Source organism: Lagopus muta, chromosome 16 (genome assembly GCF_023343835.1).
Source record: "Lagopus muta isolate bLagMut1 chromosome 16, bLagMut1 primary, whole genome shotgun sequence".
Lineage (NCBI taxonomy): Eukaryota > Metazoa > Chordata > Aves > Galliformes > Phasianidae > Lagopus > Lagopus muta.
The window spans coordinates 7131254-7148859 of NC_064448.1; the positions used below are offsets into that span (position 1 = coordinate 7131254).

At 40.2% G+C, this 17606-nt stretch overlaps 1 protein-coding gene across 3 annotated transcripts in view; it reads right to left on the reverse strand.

Annotated features, from left to right (window-relative positions):
• Positions 1 to 2822: 2822 nt before the first annotated feature.
• The window catches only part of PHACTR3 (phosphatase and actin regulator 3), a 94809-nt gene continuing 80025 nt past the window's right edge, over positions 2823 to 17606 (reverse strand). For 2 of the 3 annotated variants that reach the window (XM_048962775.1, XM_048962776.1), the window contains exons 9-13: positions 10992 to 11047; positions 6969 to 7030; positions 6045 to 6185; positions 4982 to 5058; positions 2824 to 3387 (exon numbers count right to left, since the gene is read on the reverse strand). In XM_048962775.1, coding sequence (XP_048818732.1) covers positions 3372 to 3387; positions 4982 to 5058; positions 6045 to 6185; positions 6969 to 7030; positions 10992 to 11047 — 352 coding nt within the window. In that variant the 3' untranslated portion in view covers positions 2824 to 3371. Of the gene's footprint in view, positions 3388 to 4981; positions 5059 to 6044; positions 6186 to 6968; positions 7031 to 10991; positions 11048 to 17606 lie in introns of all 3 variants that reach the window. The other variant, XM_048962774.1, reaches the window with a different exon arrangement.

Below are 17606 nucleotides of genomic sequence, written 5' to 3' on the forward strand. Positions count from 1 at the left end.
TTCCAGGGAGAAAAATGACACGATTCAAAATTCAGTGGTAAGCCAAAAGTTAAAGTAGAAAACTCTTTGACAGTTCCTCAAAGAAAATGGGAAATCTTACTGATTTCTAAATTACCTGTGGTAACTAACACAATACAGTCTCTATTTCTAAGGAAAGTCCATAGTCATATAGAGTAGCTTGAACTCAGCAATTTGGAAAGCTAGCCTTACTCGCCTTGAGCAAGGGATTTGACTCAGTGACCTTCAGAAAGGTTCTTTCCAGCTTAAATTAATTTATGACCTTACATGAAAATGTTTATTAAAAATACCCTCTTTATAAAGCAACTTCTTAGGTCAGAAATGGCTGTGAGACATTTCCATCCCTCATGCACTGGGAGTAGAATGGAGAGTGAGTGCTCTTACACCACGGAGTGGAAGTAGCTTATTGTGAATATATCGTTTTAAATGAAAAATACTTCTTATAAATTAAACTTTAAACATATGAGTCTGTATTCTGCCAGGGAAGAATTGAATTAGAAAATAATTTCCTATTCATTCCATCTACGTAATTACAGTGCAAAACTTTTCTAATTTTTGACCTTTTTTTTAAGCCTGCAATCATTGCCGTCCCCACTAGATGGACCTCATGAGATGCGGAATTCTTCACTGATCTAATCTGTGTTTTAAATATTTTCTCTTAACTGTACGGGGTTTTTAAAAGTACACTTTACAGCCCAAGTTTTTGTTTTTTTTTTAACACTGCACACAAATTGGAAAAAATAATGTTATTTTTAGTAAGGACTTCTATTGAAATAGAAGTATGAAATTTTACTATCCATCCTCTAGTCTTTACTGAACCCCATTCACTTCTAAAAACATTGAGCAAATGCAACCAAATTCAACGAAGATACAAATATAAAGCATCATGATGAAGTATTCACAAAAGCACAATGTCTTTTAGTCTGTGGCTTGGAAAATCCAAAGTCATTCAAAGCAGACTAAAACGACAGCAACTGTGTGCTGGAGGACTGTTTCTTTTTTTCTTTGGGTAAAGATCAGTACAGGGAAAATGGCCTCCCTGGGCTAAGCTACCTTCTGTGAAGAGTATCTGAAGTTGTAACAGAAGCAAGCGCACTAAAGCACATGCAGTCTCCAAACGACTTGCTAGATTTGCCCATCAGCAGACTAGAGTGACATTGGTCAGCTGACAGTGATCGTGTGTGGCTCTGAAGTAGTCACGATTTTATGTCTCTTACCAGAGCGAAGCAGAAAGGTTAGGATGCTTGTGATGGATGGACAGCTGAGGATGTGGGGAAGAACCTTGAGCACGTTGCTGCACAGCTACAAGACAGCTAAGTGGAAGTAGTAATACAGCTCATAGGCATTGTTTGGAATTAAAAAAAAACTAAGATACCCTTAAAATATTTATTGCATTTTTAAACATCCTTTGAATGTATGTTACACGTGAAGGTCTGCGCTGTCTGCACCGGTGCTAAACAGGCATGTTACTTTCATGGACTATTGGTTAAATCTGTAGTTAACAGTTTCTAAGCTAAATGATGTGGTTCTGCCTATGAGACACTTCTCTCCTTCCTTCTAACCCTTTTTTGTACTTTACAGCAGGAATGTAACTACCAGTAAGTATTGCATTAATAAAAAATTGTTGATAAATACAATAAACTGTATGTTAAAAGGTCATTTACATATTTCTGTGAAAAGCCAAGTTAAAAAACTGCAATTAATAGAAAAAAAATCTTTGGATCAAGTATTTGGGTGATTCAAGTCTTTGATAAGTAAAACAAACATTAAAAAGATGTACAAAACTACAGCTAGCTACAGAGCAAGCTGAATTATCTGTGTCAATTTGATTGGTCCAGGGCGTGACATCTCCTGTGATTCATCAGTTTCTTCTAGTGCTGCCCTTATGCATGTTTTGTGTTACACTGTATGTTCTTACCTTCAGCTCTTAAATGTTAGTTTACCTGAAGTGTAATGCTGTTTGTATTCTTGCATTCCCACACTGAGCAGCTGAAAAGGCCCAACGTCCATCCGCTGTTTGCAGTTTCTATTTACTAGCTGGCAGCAATTTAGAAGTAGTCTATGCAAACAATTCTACGTACCTTTAGTTTCTTGATTATTTCCATGCTTTGTGGCTTCGTGGAGATCACCTCAACAAAGCTGTAACACAGCACCCTCTTCAGATTTCTGACATTGAGTCACTTCCTAACAGGACAGCATTTAAAATACCTGCAGAGAAATTTTTGGCTTGGGAGTTTGCATCATTTTGTTGCTGTCCCATAAGGCATCCTTTCCAGGTATCAGTGTATTTTTTCTTTTGTTTGTTTGTTTTCCTTGAGAAGAATTCTCAGATGTTTCTAGATGTCAAGCATTATTTTATATTTTTCTAAACCAATTCTATTTACTTATCATCAGTTAGTAACTTCTTTCCTTTTACTATCAAGAAATCATTAAACTATACATATACATTTTTACTATTAAAAACATTACAATAATTTGTTTCTTAAGCATGAAAGTACAATTTCCTATCAATTGTTTATGTGCAGTTGTGCAAACTGGTAACATCTAATGAGGCTAACTGAACTTATCTGTCATTCTCTGCCATTACTGTGTAATGACAATACGGTATGCAAAGGGCCTGGTGCAAAATGCTGCTGTTACGTAAGATGGAGGTCCTTTGCTAAAATGATCTTTTTGAAGATTCCCTGTTGATAAAAAAGGGATGTGATGTAGTGCATAATAACTGAAATCCCTTCCCAAAAGTCCCTGGGGAAAAAACATCTTCAGGAAACATGCTCATTTCCTGCAATAAGTAATCATTTAATTAAGGAACAAAAGTAACAGGAGTCAAAAATGCTTGCAGCTGTGTTTGTTAGACAATATATAAAAAAAGAATGAAATTATAATACATTAAATTAGTTTTTAGAACATGAACTTAAGCGTTTTACAAACTAATTGTGGTAAGTTCAAAATGTCTTGTCAACGTAATACTGACTGACAGTGCGTCATGTCCATTATGTCAGAGGCCTTGGAATGGTAAAGCCTGTACATGCACATCTCCTTTTCCATGATAGACTGCAAAACAGTTTAAAACAAGTGGTAAAGGAGAGTAGTAGGTTCTTTCAAGTAGTTTTACTTCAGTCTTTCTCAGCAGCTAATCCCGTTCAACAGGCCATTGCTCTTCTGGCTTCAAGGTGAAGAACATCTCTGGTGTTTCCCTCTTTATTGAAGTGCTGCAGCGTTTTCATCCGCAGTCCTCCTTTCCCATCAACATCAAGGTATCCAGGACTGAACATTAGGGAAAGAGGATTCCCTGACGTGTGTTCAGCAGCAATATCAAAAAGTAAGGGCAGATTCTTCTCAGAAGAAAATTTCTATGGCCTGTGAAATCTAGGACAAATAAGAGACATTTTTAAACTACTTCAACATTTAAAAAATATACAATTAAAAAAAAATCTGGTTTAGATTATTAACTTTTTAAAAATCAATGTTCATTCTCTTTAAAGGCACACTGACAGTATTATAGGATATTAGCAACTGTAAGCAAGTTTAATTTTCATCGACACATTTCCACATGTATGCCATGACTGCAGTGCAGTTACAGTTCTCAGGGTCCAGCCAAGCCATTCTGCAGTTATCAGGAAATAAACGTAAATGTATGTGGAGCTTTTTTTTTTTTTTTCTCCTTTAGGAATTAGGCCACAGTTTTTATTGCCAGTAACATTCTTTACTGAGCCATGATCTTACTATTTTGTAAGAATAAGGCTAGTGCTTTGGAAAATAGGAGATATACTGTTAGATTAATACATGATAGTCTCACTGTCTGGAATATATATGCTCTTGCTCTGTAGGTGTGTTCTCTTAACTGAGTGCAATTGAAGTCCCAGTCAGTTGTAATACTTCAGCAGTAATTGTAAATTGTAAGTCTGTTTGCTCCAAATATCCTGACCAAATTTGAAAGTGCATCATTGTGATCTGCTTAAATTTCCCATGTAGCTCACTTAGGAGAAGGTATTTTTCAATTCTAGTCTTAACTGCACCCTCTAATTTTTTCTTGTATTCCACTCTGTCAATGCAGTGGTGTTTTGCCATATACACTGAGTCTGAGCTCTGCAGTGTAAAAGGGCTCTAAGAGTTGCATGGACACTCTAGAATTCTATCACCATAACATTCAGATTAACGTGCATTGTATTATGACTTGTGTATTTGCCTAGATCGTCTTTTCATTGACCATGCCAAGCTCAATTAAGATCAGATTAACTCTAGCTCAGAAAAATGGAAATGCTGGTGTGCCTTCCAGAAAACGGGACTGCACGAAGTTCCTAAGTACAGCGTTAGGCAACTTGTTTTAGCAGCAAGAGAATGCTTACAGACCTGGCAAAAGTACACTGTGCTATCAGCAAGTCCCACAATTGCGTTTTAAGAGTAATAGGACTCACGTAACAGACATCGCAAAAATTGTACAAAATAACTGGCTTCTATTTAAATTTTTCTGTAAGCAACAAAGTCTTTTTGCATAGAGCTTAATGGCTTCTCTCACAGTTGCTGTCTGGTGGAAAATCTCAGTGGTTTCATGAATGTTTAGACATAAATCTGTGATAGTGCTGTGATGAGGCAAGGGCAGGACTTGCCAGACACTCAGTGGTCCAGCCACTTGGACAGTGCCAAGAGTGCAAGCCAGTTTTCTGTCTTGCTTCTGCTTGTCTGCCACTAACTGTGCTTTTCAGAACTGCACCTTCCAGTAGCAATTGGACTGCTGTTCAAGTGATGCAAATCTACAGGCTCCATCTTCTACACCGAGTCTAGTATGTATTATGTATGGGCATTACTCCCCTGCTAATGGGGGAATCAGAGCAGTATGCAATGATGTTGCATGTTCAAGTGCATTTAAATATTAAGTTTTTGGGGTTTTTGGGTTTGTTTTTTTTTTTGCTGTTGTACCCTTTATTAGCAAGCAATGGAAATAAATAGCTGGAAGACTGACCTTGTCAAATGTTTACTTGATGCATGTACTTCCATTTCGTTACTTTTGTATTCATTTAGCTCTTTCCGAATTGCTGCCTAGGAATTGAAAATAGAAGAGAGTTAACAAATAATTTTGTACTTATAAGCACTGTAAAATAGCAGTCTCACAAAGCAGAACATGAGTTTCATTAAGTAGAAATAATAGGTGTTGTGTACAGCAAGGCATACTATGCCAGTAGGGATGCTGAATATTTAGGTTATATAGATTGCTGATGATGATTTTATGGATTGCTAGAGAAGAGCTAATATAGGAAAAGATAAAATATTGTTCCTTTTCTATGTAAGTCTTCTAAAACCATTTATTACACTTCTTACTTGGGAAATACTGGAATGAAGAGCAAAGAATTTGATTTCCACCTCTCAGACCAAAGCAGTAAGTAATCCGGCCGTGTATTTGCCATCTTATCCAGTAATTATCCTTGCATCTGCACTTGTTCTATTTGCTGCATCCCTGAAACTTCAGAACTCCTTATTCAGCAACTGTTCTAGCTGGAATCATGCTGAACTCTTTTGGTTGTATCTCAGGTACTTAAACATGAAAATTAAATTCATGTGTAAATTAGTTATGTGGCAGGTAGATGGAGCAGAAACAATTGCCTGTTTATGCTCGTGAAAATGAAAGATCAACCAACTCCATGATATTCACAGGAAACGGGAGAGGAAATATTGCATGTTTCAAAACATAGTGAAGAGCATTTGCATGTCTAAGAAAATAACTTCCAGTTGGAGGATGAATGTTAACATTGCGTGCTCACTGGAAGTGATTTTGAGTTGCAGCCTAAAGCATGAAAAAGGACTGTATCCACCTTTCCCTCCCTCCCTGCATCAATGGATAAGCTGACCTTTATAGTACTAAATAAGCATTTTTTTATAAATAGCATTTTTTATGACAGTATACAATGGTCAGTGTGTTTACAGCATATCAAATAACCATAATGTTTACAGAGGTAAAATGTGCTTGCAGAATCCAACGTGGCTTTTTACACAAGCCAAGAAGAAAGCAATAATACTTATGTCAGTACCTTATCGGCTGCTGATAGTCTTGTCCATGGTTTATCTGCTCGTCTGTCATAGTCCTGTGCTTTTGCCACTTCTACATAATCACTGAATCGAATCAGGATCTTTCTGTCTCTTAGTTCATCTACTGTAGGTCTCTGGTTAAGCTGCATTAAATAGTTTTGTAAAATAGAGCCAGTATTAATAACCAACATTTCAAGAAACTGTGCAATATTTTCTGCTTACCATCTTAGCTTAGTGTGCATTTATGTGTCTGAATAAAAACACCTTGGAGATTCCATGGAACTATTAAGTTCTTTAGACTATTGTTATGGGAGTAATAATTGTTTGAGTTGAGGTGTGGGCTACAGTGGCTTTATAATGGAGAAAAGATGAAAATATTTTGACCTTGAAATTTATAAATTGCATAAATTTAGAACAGGCAAAGGAATCACAATGAATTTGTTACATTTATAATGTAGGGTTTCTCTATTGCATTCAGCAGCAGATTGTGCAAGGCTTTCAGGATCAGACCAGTTTGGATATAACAGGTTATTGGCATATTTGGCTTATAGCTCCAAAAGGGTTTCCTGGGAACAGAATAACAAGATCTCAGAACACCTTAAAATGCAAAGAGAAACATATTGTGGGAGCACTTCTGGTGCTCAGCAGGGAGCCAGTCCAGCTCTGCTACAAAGAACGAAGTACTGCTTTTATAGCAGTACAGTTGTGAAATATGCAGAGTACAAGTAAATGCTATTTTTTCATTTAAAATTTCTATGTAAATATTCTATCAATTCTCATAGCTGAGACATGGTAGATATTCATATATTAGATACCACTATCTCATGCACTGCTGAGGAGAAAATACAGTGTAATAGTGACCTAGGTGACAGTTCAGTGTTTTACTAGCTTTCTAAAATCTAATGGAAGGTATTGCAAGACTTTACCTTTCTTGTCAGTCTTTGTTTGATTTCCCTTCTTTCTTCCTGTTCGGTTTGATCGTTTCGTTCTACAGAGAATATAAAAAGAAAAAGGATGATTTTCTTCATGAGGAAGAACAGCAGTTTCCAAAGCAATAAGAATTACATCACATCAAAATTAGTAGCTGGCTCTTAGCTGTCCGTTTTCTTAGTTCTGTACACCTCTGGTTCTCTACTAGAAGGTACAGTCACCTCTCTGTGAGGACAAGGTACTGGTGCCAATGACAGCTTTTCCTGAGCTCTGAACTGAGTTCTGATTTCATAAGCCAACATTTAGATTTAAGCAGCCACACCAACTCTCAAATTGCATGAACTTGAGAAATAAAATCAAAACATTCCATAGTTAATCATCATTTTTTTGTATTCTCTGCTTTGCTGGAGCCATTATATTGCAGTAGATGCTGAAAAGACTTACTGCAGGAGCTTCAGGGAAAGTAATGTTCTGTCCTGTATAACCTTAATTCTCAGGCTACATCTTTAGATGGTCACACTGGCACAGTAGCTATCTTTGACTTGCATGCTTTTTGTCTGTGTCACTAATATCCGAACCTCTTTATCCTCACAAGTTTTCTTTTGTAGCATTCCATTCTAACCTAAGCCAGCTAGCTTTTGTGTGTTGTGCCTATTAGCATTCAAGCCGTGACAACTCCTACACACTGGGTCTAAAAATAGAGTGGAGTGCTGTAACACTGTGTGAAATATATCCTTTGCCTTGGGATACGAGGTAATGGCATTTCTATTTCCAGTACTATCTGTTACTAAATTGAGGCATGAGCCTGTGACCTGAACAAAGCTGAAGACCTAGAGAAAAATGTTTAACCACTCTGGGATTCTCTAGTTTATTATACTCCCCGTATTAAAAATAATGTGTGTGCTTTAACTTGCCTTAAAAAGACACCAGCAGTGCAGATGAGTTTCCAAAATGATATTTTTAGTAATGAAGGACTCTGTATTTTTAAGCTCATTTGATTACAATGAAATGCCAGCATAAGTATCAGCACAGAGTAACGTAGCAGTGCACAGCCACAACTGGCTGTAGCAGAAATGTAAATCATACGAATATAAAATATTGTAACATGCCATATTAAAATTCAGTGGCAAGGCAATAAAAAGAGACTAGAGCAACCAAAATCAGTGCTGTCTCAGGGACTACAACCGGTTTAAGTGTGAAATGTCTGAAAGGAGAATGCCTTAAAAACTAGATTGTATTCTCAGATACAGAAATTTTTGCAAGGATTTATTAATATGCTTAACTACACTTTAATTCACTCATTTTAGAGTATTATACATTTTCATATCTAGATATTTCTACTAAAAGACAATCATTTTCTGTGGTACGGTGCCTTTTAACATATCACAGTCAGAGATGCACTGAGAGAATTCCAAAATAAAAAATATAAATTTCTGACTGGAAAATTCATTTTCACATTTGAATATACAAAACATTAGATAGTGACCCTTTCCTGTGATACATTCAGACATGCTCAGTGCTTATTCCCAGCTCCAAGAAAATGCCAAATGTGAAAACATGAGAAATAATTCATCTGGAAAATACAAAGCAAGATAAGACAGGACCTGCTAGCAAAGGCAATACAAAATTCAAGCATTATTACAGAGACAAACCAGAGAGGGTTTCCCTATCAGCATCACTCTGCCCACACATAGCTACACTCATTAGGGAGGGCTGACTTTATAAATCTCAGTAGGGAGATGCTCCCAATTATGAAGTGACACGTGTCGTACTGTAATTCACTTTTTCTGCTCTGTGAGTTATGTGGGGAATTCTTAGCTGTGCATAACACTGAAACAATTCCTGGTGATAAGAATGAACTGGGGATTTAAGAGATGCTGCGTTCTTGAATATCAGTGTCAGCTCTCTGCTGAGTCCAAGAACGTGTAAACACCTGGGTCTTGATTTTAGTTGTGATGGTAAACCAGCAATATTTCTATCATTGAAGCAAAGGATGTAGACGTTCAGCAAAATTGTAAGACAGTATTGGCTTTACATTTTCCTTAGCAGAGTGTGTTACTAAGAGATGCTAGGAAACTCACGAGTCAACTGTACAAACCCTTACAAACTGCAGGATGCTGTAGTGATTTCACTGAAGAGTATTTATGTTGCTACATCTTTGCACGTCACACCAGGTGTTTAAAAACCACGACAAGAATTTCTATACTCACACTACTATCAGGAAAGTTTGCAAATTTCCACATTCACTCACAACTGAGCCTAGAGTTGTTGTATCTATCCAGCCTTTAAGATTACTGCTGTCACAGCTTAGTGATAACTTCAGTTCTTGACAGGTTCTTAACTTTTTATACAATGGAACAGGTAACTGGAATAGAAGTGACTGATCACAGAAAAATCTGTATAAAGCCTGAGCAACTGAACTGAAGTCAATGGATTTGCTTCATGTCAGGAGCTCCTTTAAATGAGATACAAATCTAGACCAGTATGTTTAGCCAGCATTCAGGAAATATCTTTAATTCTGCTTTATCTTCTTTCTGCTTTATCTCTCTCTAAGCTCATTATATGAATGTATTCAAACTTTTATTATCAAAGCTTGTCAGTTTAACCCAGATTAAGGATGTAACCAGCATTCTTCAAAAACTAAACGTAAAGGAAAGATTTTTTTGATAAAGATCAGCCCTGGAACTAAAGGGAACTAAATAAATAAAAAGAAAAATCACCTAAAAACATCTTAAAGGGGATCTGAGGCACTGACTCTTGAGAATCTGGTTCCACATTTCAGAATCTTGCATTAATGTTTTTTTTCTTATCTCTTGTGTAGCTGACAGGTAAATTCAGGCCAAGTTCATCCATTCACATTTTCAAAGAATGCACCCTGTTTCTCATTTAGCTATGTACATTTGCATCCAATCTAAGCATGCACAGTGTATGCTCTGGAAGAGTACTGAAAATATAAGTTGACCGTGGAATCCCTTTATGTCAAAAGTGAAATGAAATCTACAATAACTTCAATAGCAACTGCATAAGTTTTCCCTTTAAACTAGGAAAGTTCCGAGACATTGAATTTTAGGTAACAAAATGTGGGTAACTTTTTTTTCTTAAGAACACCAATCACATTGAAAATAAAATATGAATTAAATACCAAAGGCAACATTGTTTCTATGACATACGCCACGCAGTCATATTACATGTGGCCATATAGATGTTTTATTCATGTTTAATGAGAAGCAAACCATTATCGCATCATTCTGCTATCAGGGTGTTGTGTTGTTTGCTTGCTTTTTACTTTCAACACTAACTAAACCATAAAAATAACAGAAGCAATATTCCTTTCCTTCTAGCAGGTAGCTTCTCTCATTCTCCTATCTCAGACCCCATCACAGAGAGAATTTCAGAGCTCTTTCTCCATCTAGATCAGAGGATTCCCAATGCATCTATCACCTGTTTGATCCCTTGGCTGCAACACCAATCTTTAGGAAAAGAGTTTTGAGTTTCTGCCCTGTGTTTATTTGAAAGACATTGAGCAACATTCTCCTGTAGCAGTATTTATAATAGGCCTGGAATTCTCCCTCTATAATTGTTAATATCTCACAATGGTAGTTCTCTGACTTGTCTTTGGAAACGTCCTCACACCTTTGCAAGGATGCTTTGTCCACTCCCCTTTAGCCAAGACAGTCAATGGCTTCAAAAATGGCAGTTTGTGTGTCATTGACTGTGTGACGCCTGGATGCTACTCCCCTCTCAGACACCCATAGCAGTGTGTTCACAATATATGTTATTTCAAAGCTGGAATTTAAGCAAGTCTCTCTTTTCTGTGCTAAATTGCATGTGTAAATTCTCATTTAGCAAAGTGTAAATTCTCATTTCTGCAATATTTGAAACACAGAGCATGTTAAACATGAAAACTTTTAGGTACAGAAAATAATCCCAGTAAATTAATATGTGAAAAGAATATGTTTCACAGATATAATTGCTGGTTTCAGCAAATATATAAAATATTTTAAGAAGAAAGTACTCACGTTTAAGTATATTTCTTCTTTCTAGCTCCTCAACAGCAGGTCTTTGGCTGAGTCGCCTGCGGAAAAACACCAAAATGACATTTTGTACCATGCCTGTTCTTTGGAAAGTCTGCAGGATTCCAAGTTCTGGTTTGTGTTTTCCTTGTGTGTTTATGGGTAGGAGGAGAACACGAAATCCTTCTCCAGGACTGAAGGAGAAAAGAAAAAGAAAATCCCAAACCCAAGATTCTGGTACCAGAAAGCCTTCTTGTATAATTTTTTGCCAAACGTCAGCAATGCAGGTAGAAGTTCTCCTCTAGTTTGCACTGCTGTTGGTGGAATGCTTCCTCATGATATGCATCCTTTTCACCACACTTTCCAGACAGTCAGATGGAATCAGTGCCCTCCAACGGTTAAATTCACTCTTGAGAGAGAGGGTTAAGGTGGTTTTCAAAGGAGTTTCACAGTCATCTTCTGTAGCTGTTGCTGCTTCTACCTTTTAATCTCTGTAGCAGCGGGCTTCCTTTTTTTCTAGTAACACCAGTGATGCATTCTGACAAATGCAGACTTGCCAGAAATAAAGCTTTCCTGTGGTTTCCTGACTACACATCTAACAGACCAATCCGGCAGCTCTCCTCCTGCCTACTGAATAAAATTCGTGTGCTGCTCGCTGCCTCATGCTGTCTGAACGGAGTGTCTTGTGCAGTTTCACCTCCCCTTTCTGTAGTGCTGCTTCAGGATTGAGTCTTCAAATCATATGATCAGTGCCATAGCAATTTTGTTCTGCATAGTAAATGAGATTTCCCCACGAGACACTGCCAATATCTGCAGAGAATCTCAGGTAATGGAACCCCTCCCCTAGGCAGACAGATACATACTGCATTTGCATTTGCCAGCGTTCAAGCAATAATCCAGCAAACAGAACAGAAGCAGTTTACGATGCTTCCTGATCTGTGCTCTGGCAGCATCAGGGATTCTCATTGTCTCCTCTGTGGCAGGTGTTACCAAGCCAGAGACTGAAGTTACAGACAAAGCAATACAGCAGGGACCACACTGCAAACCACGGTTGCAGTAATTATCCCTTAACTGTGCACGGGAAATAAAGGAATGATGATAAAGTGATGCTATACCAAGATCTGTATTTTACCAAATATAAAGGAAATGCAAAAAAAAAAAAAAAAAAAAAAAAATTGCTCTGATAAAGAGCAAGCATCTAATTCAAATTTCTCCTTGTTTCCTGAGCCTGACCAAATACACCTTTGTATTCAGCTCTGTGTTCATATGTTATAAGACCAACAGCACAGAATACGAATGCCACTCCTTATCCTTTTCTAATTCCCCTGCAATCACTGCAAAGGCCAAATTCTGTTCTCATCTTTGGCAACAGGAATGCATCACAACTATACCAGGCTTACACCAGCAGAAATCTTACATCGTGAGTACAACTACTTCCGGACACCTGCAACCTAATGCTCATTCTTCCCACCTCACTCAGATTTTTCTCTAGGTCTCTGGATTTCTCTCCAGAGCAATGAGCTGGATATTCCAGCACTGGAATCTACAATAATCCAAACTGAAACAGAAATTACGCTGAAATGCTCCACTGAAAGGTTTAAAAGTGTATCTCTAATCTGTTACCTCTTCACTCCTCCCTCATTTTCCTTAATGTCTCAGAAGTTATGCAGCTCTGGCTAGGTTTGTTTGAAGATCAGTGCGAGTTTTATGCTGTAACTCAGGGAAGAGTGACTTACTCACACGCTGGTCACATGCCTGCCTATCAAGCTATTCCTAATTACAGCCCTTCCGTGCAAGATCCACAGATTCTCCAAGAATCTTCCATCAGAATTCTGAGACCCTCTTTAAACTGAGGGATTAAAAGCCTAATGGAGAATGATCAAAGCATGAGAAGTATGAGAATAGATATGTAAGTGAAAGCTCTGTGTATCTGTACATATATTGTTATTGTATTTATATTGGTTCATTATTTAAAGGCCTGTTTCCTTCTTGACTTTGATAAATACATGGTGGGTGTCCAGAGATAATGTTATTTCTGTGCACAACTTCAGCTTTACCCCAAGGAAAGGAAAAGATGCAGATACACACAGACAGAAATATTCGCGTGCACCATACAATATTGCATTTTTGTGTGAATTTTTCAGAGATGTGAACAGCACTTTCAAGCTTTTATCACAGCCATAAAACCAGGAATGGACTTTTCTATCAGGGAAAGTGGGGACACGGTGAAAACACACCTGAAGTCATGATGTAATAACAAAGAGGCAACACTGCTGACATCTGTTGCTGCTGAGATGCAATGGCTTCTTGTATCTACCTGTTACATCAATATTTCTGTTCAGAAGGTGCCTCCAGCTGCTGTAAAACCCCTTCCATCTGCTTTACCTGCCATGAATGCTGCACTGCAGCCAGCCCCAGCTGGTTCCCAGACAAAATGCAGGGAAATGGTGAAGGCAAAGGGCCGTGGATCCTGCACCAGGGGCTGCTGACTGTGCTCAGGGGAAGCAGCTGTGAGCACAACTCAGACAGGTGAGGGCTGGAGGGACCACACGTCTCTGCTGAGCTGCACTGGAGTACAACAGGCACTGTGCGGCTCACTGTGCTCTCCTGTGTTCCATGTGCTGTGCTGCGTTTTGGTTTTAATGTTAATTATTTCTCCAAAGTTGTTAAAACACAAAATTCCACCACTCTGCAGTGTCCCCTTTGCAGTGAGCTCAGGGCCCCCCTCACAGCCACGCTGCCATGTTGGAAGTGGGCAGCCTGGCCCTGGGAAATGGCATCCTGCTCTCCTCTTCCCTTTGTTTGAGAGCAGGCCGTAAGGCAGGTGCTGAGAGAGACTGACTCCAGAGAGGGGAAGCTCAAATCTCTTGCAGTTTCAAATAAGGGAAACTCTGCAATATTATCGTTATTGGAAGTCTTTGTACTGCAGCCAGTGCGTGATCCCAGAGGATGAAGCAGGCACGGGACACAAAGCAGACTCCACAAAAGCTAAGTACCAAACTCCCAGTGGACTCTACGTGATCTCCCCAAGCTTTGCACAAAGCGAATGCTGGAGCACAGAGCTGCAGGCCATTTCAGAGCATAGTGCTGATTCGTTTCCTGGGAGTTTAGCAAAGCAGCTGCACCTGGGGGTGGGTGGCTGCAGGGCTCCTGCCCTCCCCCAGCCTGGCCCCCCAGCTCTGGGAGTAGGAGCAGTGCAGAAGTCTGAAGGGAACCTCTGGTGTGGATGTGAGACAAGCACAGATGAGGTTGGGTGAGTCCTCTGCTTTCTATTTCTATCATGCTTTCATGTGGGGAACTTTGACCCTGGTGTGGCTTGGCCCACCTCTGTGAGGTAACTGCAGGCTGCTGGGAGCTCTAATGGAGCACACCGCCTCTGTGCCTTCACAGTAGTGCTTTCTTTTCAAGTGAATTAAGCTTAGATACGCATTTTCTGGTACTGAAAAGTGTTTTGTTTCTGGTTAATAGTGCTGTATTCCTGGGAGACACTGAGGTCCAGGTTTGGGGTTTTTCTGAATTGTCTGCTGAGGCACAAGTGTTTCCTCTGGGCAGCTCCACACAGGCAGCCATTTCTGCAGCTTGAGGGCTCTCAAGTAACTTGCAGGCAAATTCTGTCTCTGTCCAGTCTGCACACAATATAAATGTCTGTTACGGATACTGCTATGTTTTGCATTAGCTTCAGGAATTCGCTTCTCCTTCTTCCTCCCCCCCACCCCAATTTACACAAAAACGTGCCAAGGGCTGAAGGAAGCAGAGCTGAATCCGCAGTGCCTCAGCTGAGGTGGCTGCAGCTGCCTCACAGAAAGCACGCAGGGCTGGAGGCGCTGATGTTGCTTCCTTGTGAATGGTGTCTGTATGTGGTTCAAAGTTTGCAGTGTACATGTCAGCAATGCTGCAAATCTGGGTAGAGATCAAAAGGTTGAATCAAAGGATTCAGAATCTGAATGTTTTGTCCCAGTGAACGATAGACTAGTTGCCATAAATTTGGGGGCTGTGTGTGACCAGCCCTTTGAGCTGAGAAGAGTGACAAAGCTTACGCGTTACTGTTGCTCTGTGCAAAACAAATTTAAGCCTTCAAGTCTGGGACGAGTATTCTCAGGGACGAGACGGGTATTCTCAGTTCTTTTTCAGAATGTTTTCCTTAGTTAACTGCTTGAAAAGACAAATGGATTAATGTATTATGTATATGCATGCTCCCATATCTTGTGCAGTGCATCACCTGGGTGATGGGAGCAGCTCTGTCAGCTGTGCCTAGCTGAGTGCTGCCTGCAGGTGAGCCCACGTGTGCTCCTGCTGTCAGAGCACCTCGGGTGCTGAGAATCTGCATGTGGTTTCAGGATATTTGTTTCCTCCATGCAGCATGCACGTGGGAATGCTGTGAGGTTCATGGATGCTCAGTGCTGGCTCTGAAAGGGGCAATAAATGTACTCGTGTCTGGCTGTTTCCCTTGACGCACATGTGCGGTGCATAGCTGTGGCAAACAGGCTGGCTGGGAGATAACGAAACCGGCCTGCTGACCTGAGGAGTGGGAAAGTCTCACTTGGCAGGTCTGCTGCAGCCCTCCTTTGCAGGAGCTGATTTGAGGTACCTCTGTGTAACATGTCCGACACGTGCATGGGTACAGATGCTGGACTTGGCTTCCAGGGGAAAACCACTAATTGCTCATCCCCTCCAGAGTAAGGTCACGTGTCCTGAGCCCAATGACTCTCACACGTGTCTGTGAATGATGCTCAATATTTACTTTGCACAGTCAGATTCTCCTTCATGTTCAGAGAAACTGATGTCTTTTAGCGCCAGCATTACACAAGGTTGGTGATATTGGAGTGTTACAGGTGACTGAATCCTCAGCAGTGTGAGGATGTGCGTATCACTTGGATCCTAGGGTCTGCTATCAGATGGGCAATGCATCAGTATCTCTTACAAGCAGGAGAGTGCCAAGTTCTCTGTCCTCATAGTTAACCTTAGCAATATCTTTTGTCCGCTATGAGAACTGCAGCTCAGCAAAGCCACAGTGAGGTGTGTCACTGGTGCATTTGCAGATTTGGGTGCAGAACAGCTGAGGAAAGACAAACGGGCAACAGGTACAGCCCACCCATCTGTGCATGGGGCTGTGCTCGGAGCCAGTCCACCCTTCCCAGCTCCTCTTGCCAGTTTGTGGAGTCTCAGCTGTCTGCAGACCCTGTAGACATTTAGCAGAATGTTCAAGAAGCTTGTGTTGGGGTTTCTTATCTGTCCTCCAAATGTGCTTCATTGTTTCACAAGTGTATTTCTGCGTAGTGTAAACCTTCATGATTTAATTGTCAAAAAATGAATTTCTTTCATCTTCATAGCTGAAGCCAAAACACGCGCTTTGGAATCCCTTTTCTGCTTGTCCTTATTTAGGGCCACATGCATCTGATAATCTCCTACAGAGCAGGGGGGAGGGGGGGCTCACACGTGCATCTGCCCGTGGGCTCTGCACTAACAAGCACACAATCAATCCAGCCACCAGTAAGTGAGCGGTAGCCAGCAGCAATCACATTGATTGTCCCTTGTGGCAGGTAGTTCTGCAGAAAGAGTCATGAGGTTTTGCAAGGGGTGGTGGGTGAGGATCCCTCTCACAGCAGAGCTCCAGCCCAACCGGGAAATGGGCTCAGGGAGGAGAAATGGGAGTTGTCCTGTGCCGTCTGCTCGTGAAGCTACCTGTGCCTGCTTCCCATCAGGGGAGAGGCTCTGTCTCTTAAATTGGCATCTCTATTATCAGAACATCGTGTTCAATTCAACGAGAAATTTATTTTCATCCTTCCCATAAGAGGCTGTGAGGAAGATGTGTGCCAGGGCTTTGAATCACCCACGCGCTGAGCGGTGGCAGTGCAGTGCTGCCTGCAGAGTACAATTATGGGTAGTAGTAAATCCTTGGTAGGAGGGACTTGGCCTTTTACAGACTTTGTTCTGTACAAAATTAGAAGGCAGGCAGTGAAACACAAACTTGTTTCAACCTCAAGGCAGTTTTGGAGCACATGCAAAGTGGTAGCTGTGTTGTGCCAGCAACAGTAGTTGCTATTCTCTGATAGTAGGAGGCTGAAGAGCAATATGAAAATGGGGACTTGGTATGGTCAATTCAGCAGGTTGCATGCCAAAGCTTTACTGCTTTAAAATTGCCTGATATTTGTGTCTGTTTTTCCCCCAAGCTGTTTTTTACATTTAAAAAAAAACAAAAGAAAATGCTTTTAGTTACCCAAAAGGAGTTGCTGGATAAATGTAATAGCCATATATTTTGCCTTAATTATGCATCTTATTTATTTGGCTTTCAGTTCTGTTCAGATTTTCAAGGCTGCAAATCAGCAAAAGTTCAGTTAATTATGTTGGCCCCTCATCTCTCAGCCAATTACAGTTGTCCATCATTATATTTTCTGTAATAAACACACTGTGCTGAGTAGTTTGGATTTCAGTGGGAATGAAAACTACCTACTTTCCTGGCATGACTCCTGTACTGAGATCCTGGTAATGCCCCAAAGGACCTGCATCCTTGTGACCGCCTTACTAGTGCACAGTGCAGCTTAGTGATGAGCACAGAGCCAGTGCCTAATTGTGTGAGAGGATTCTGATGGAGAAGCCTCTACAGTAATCACTGCTTTCACT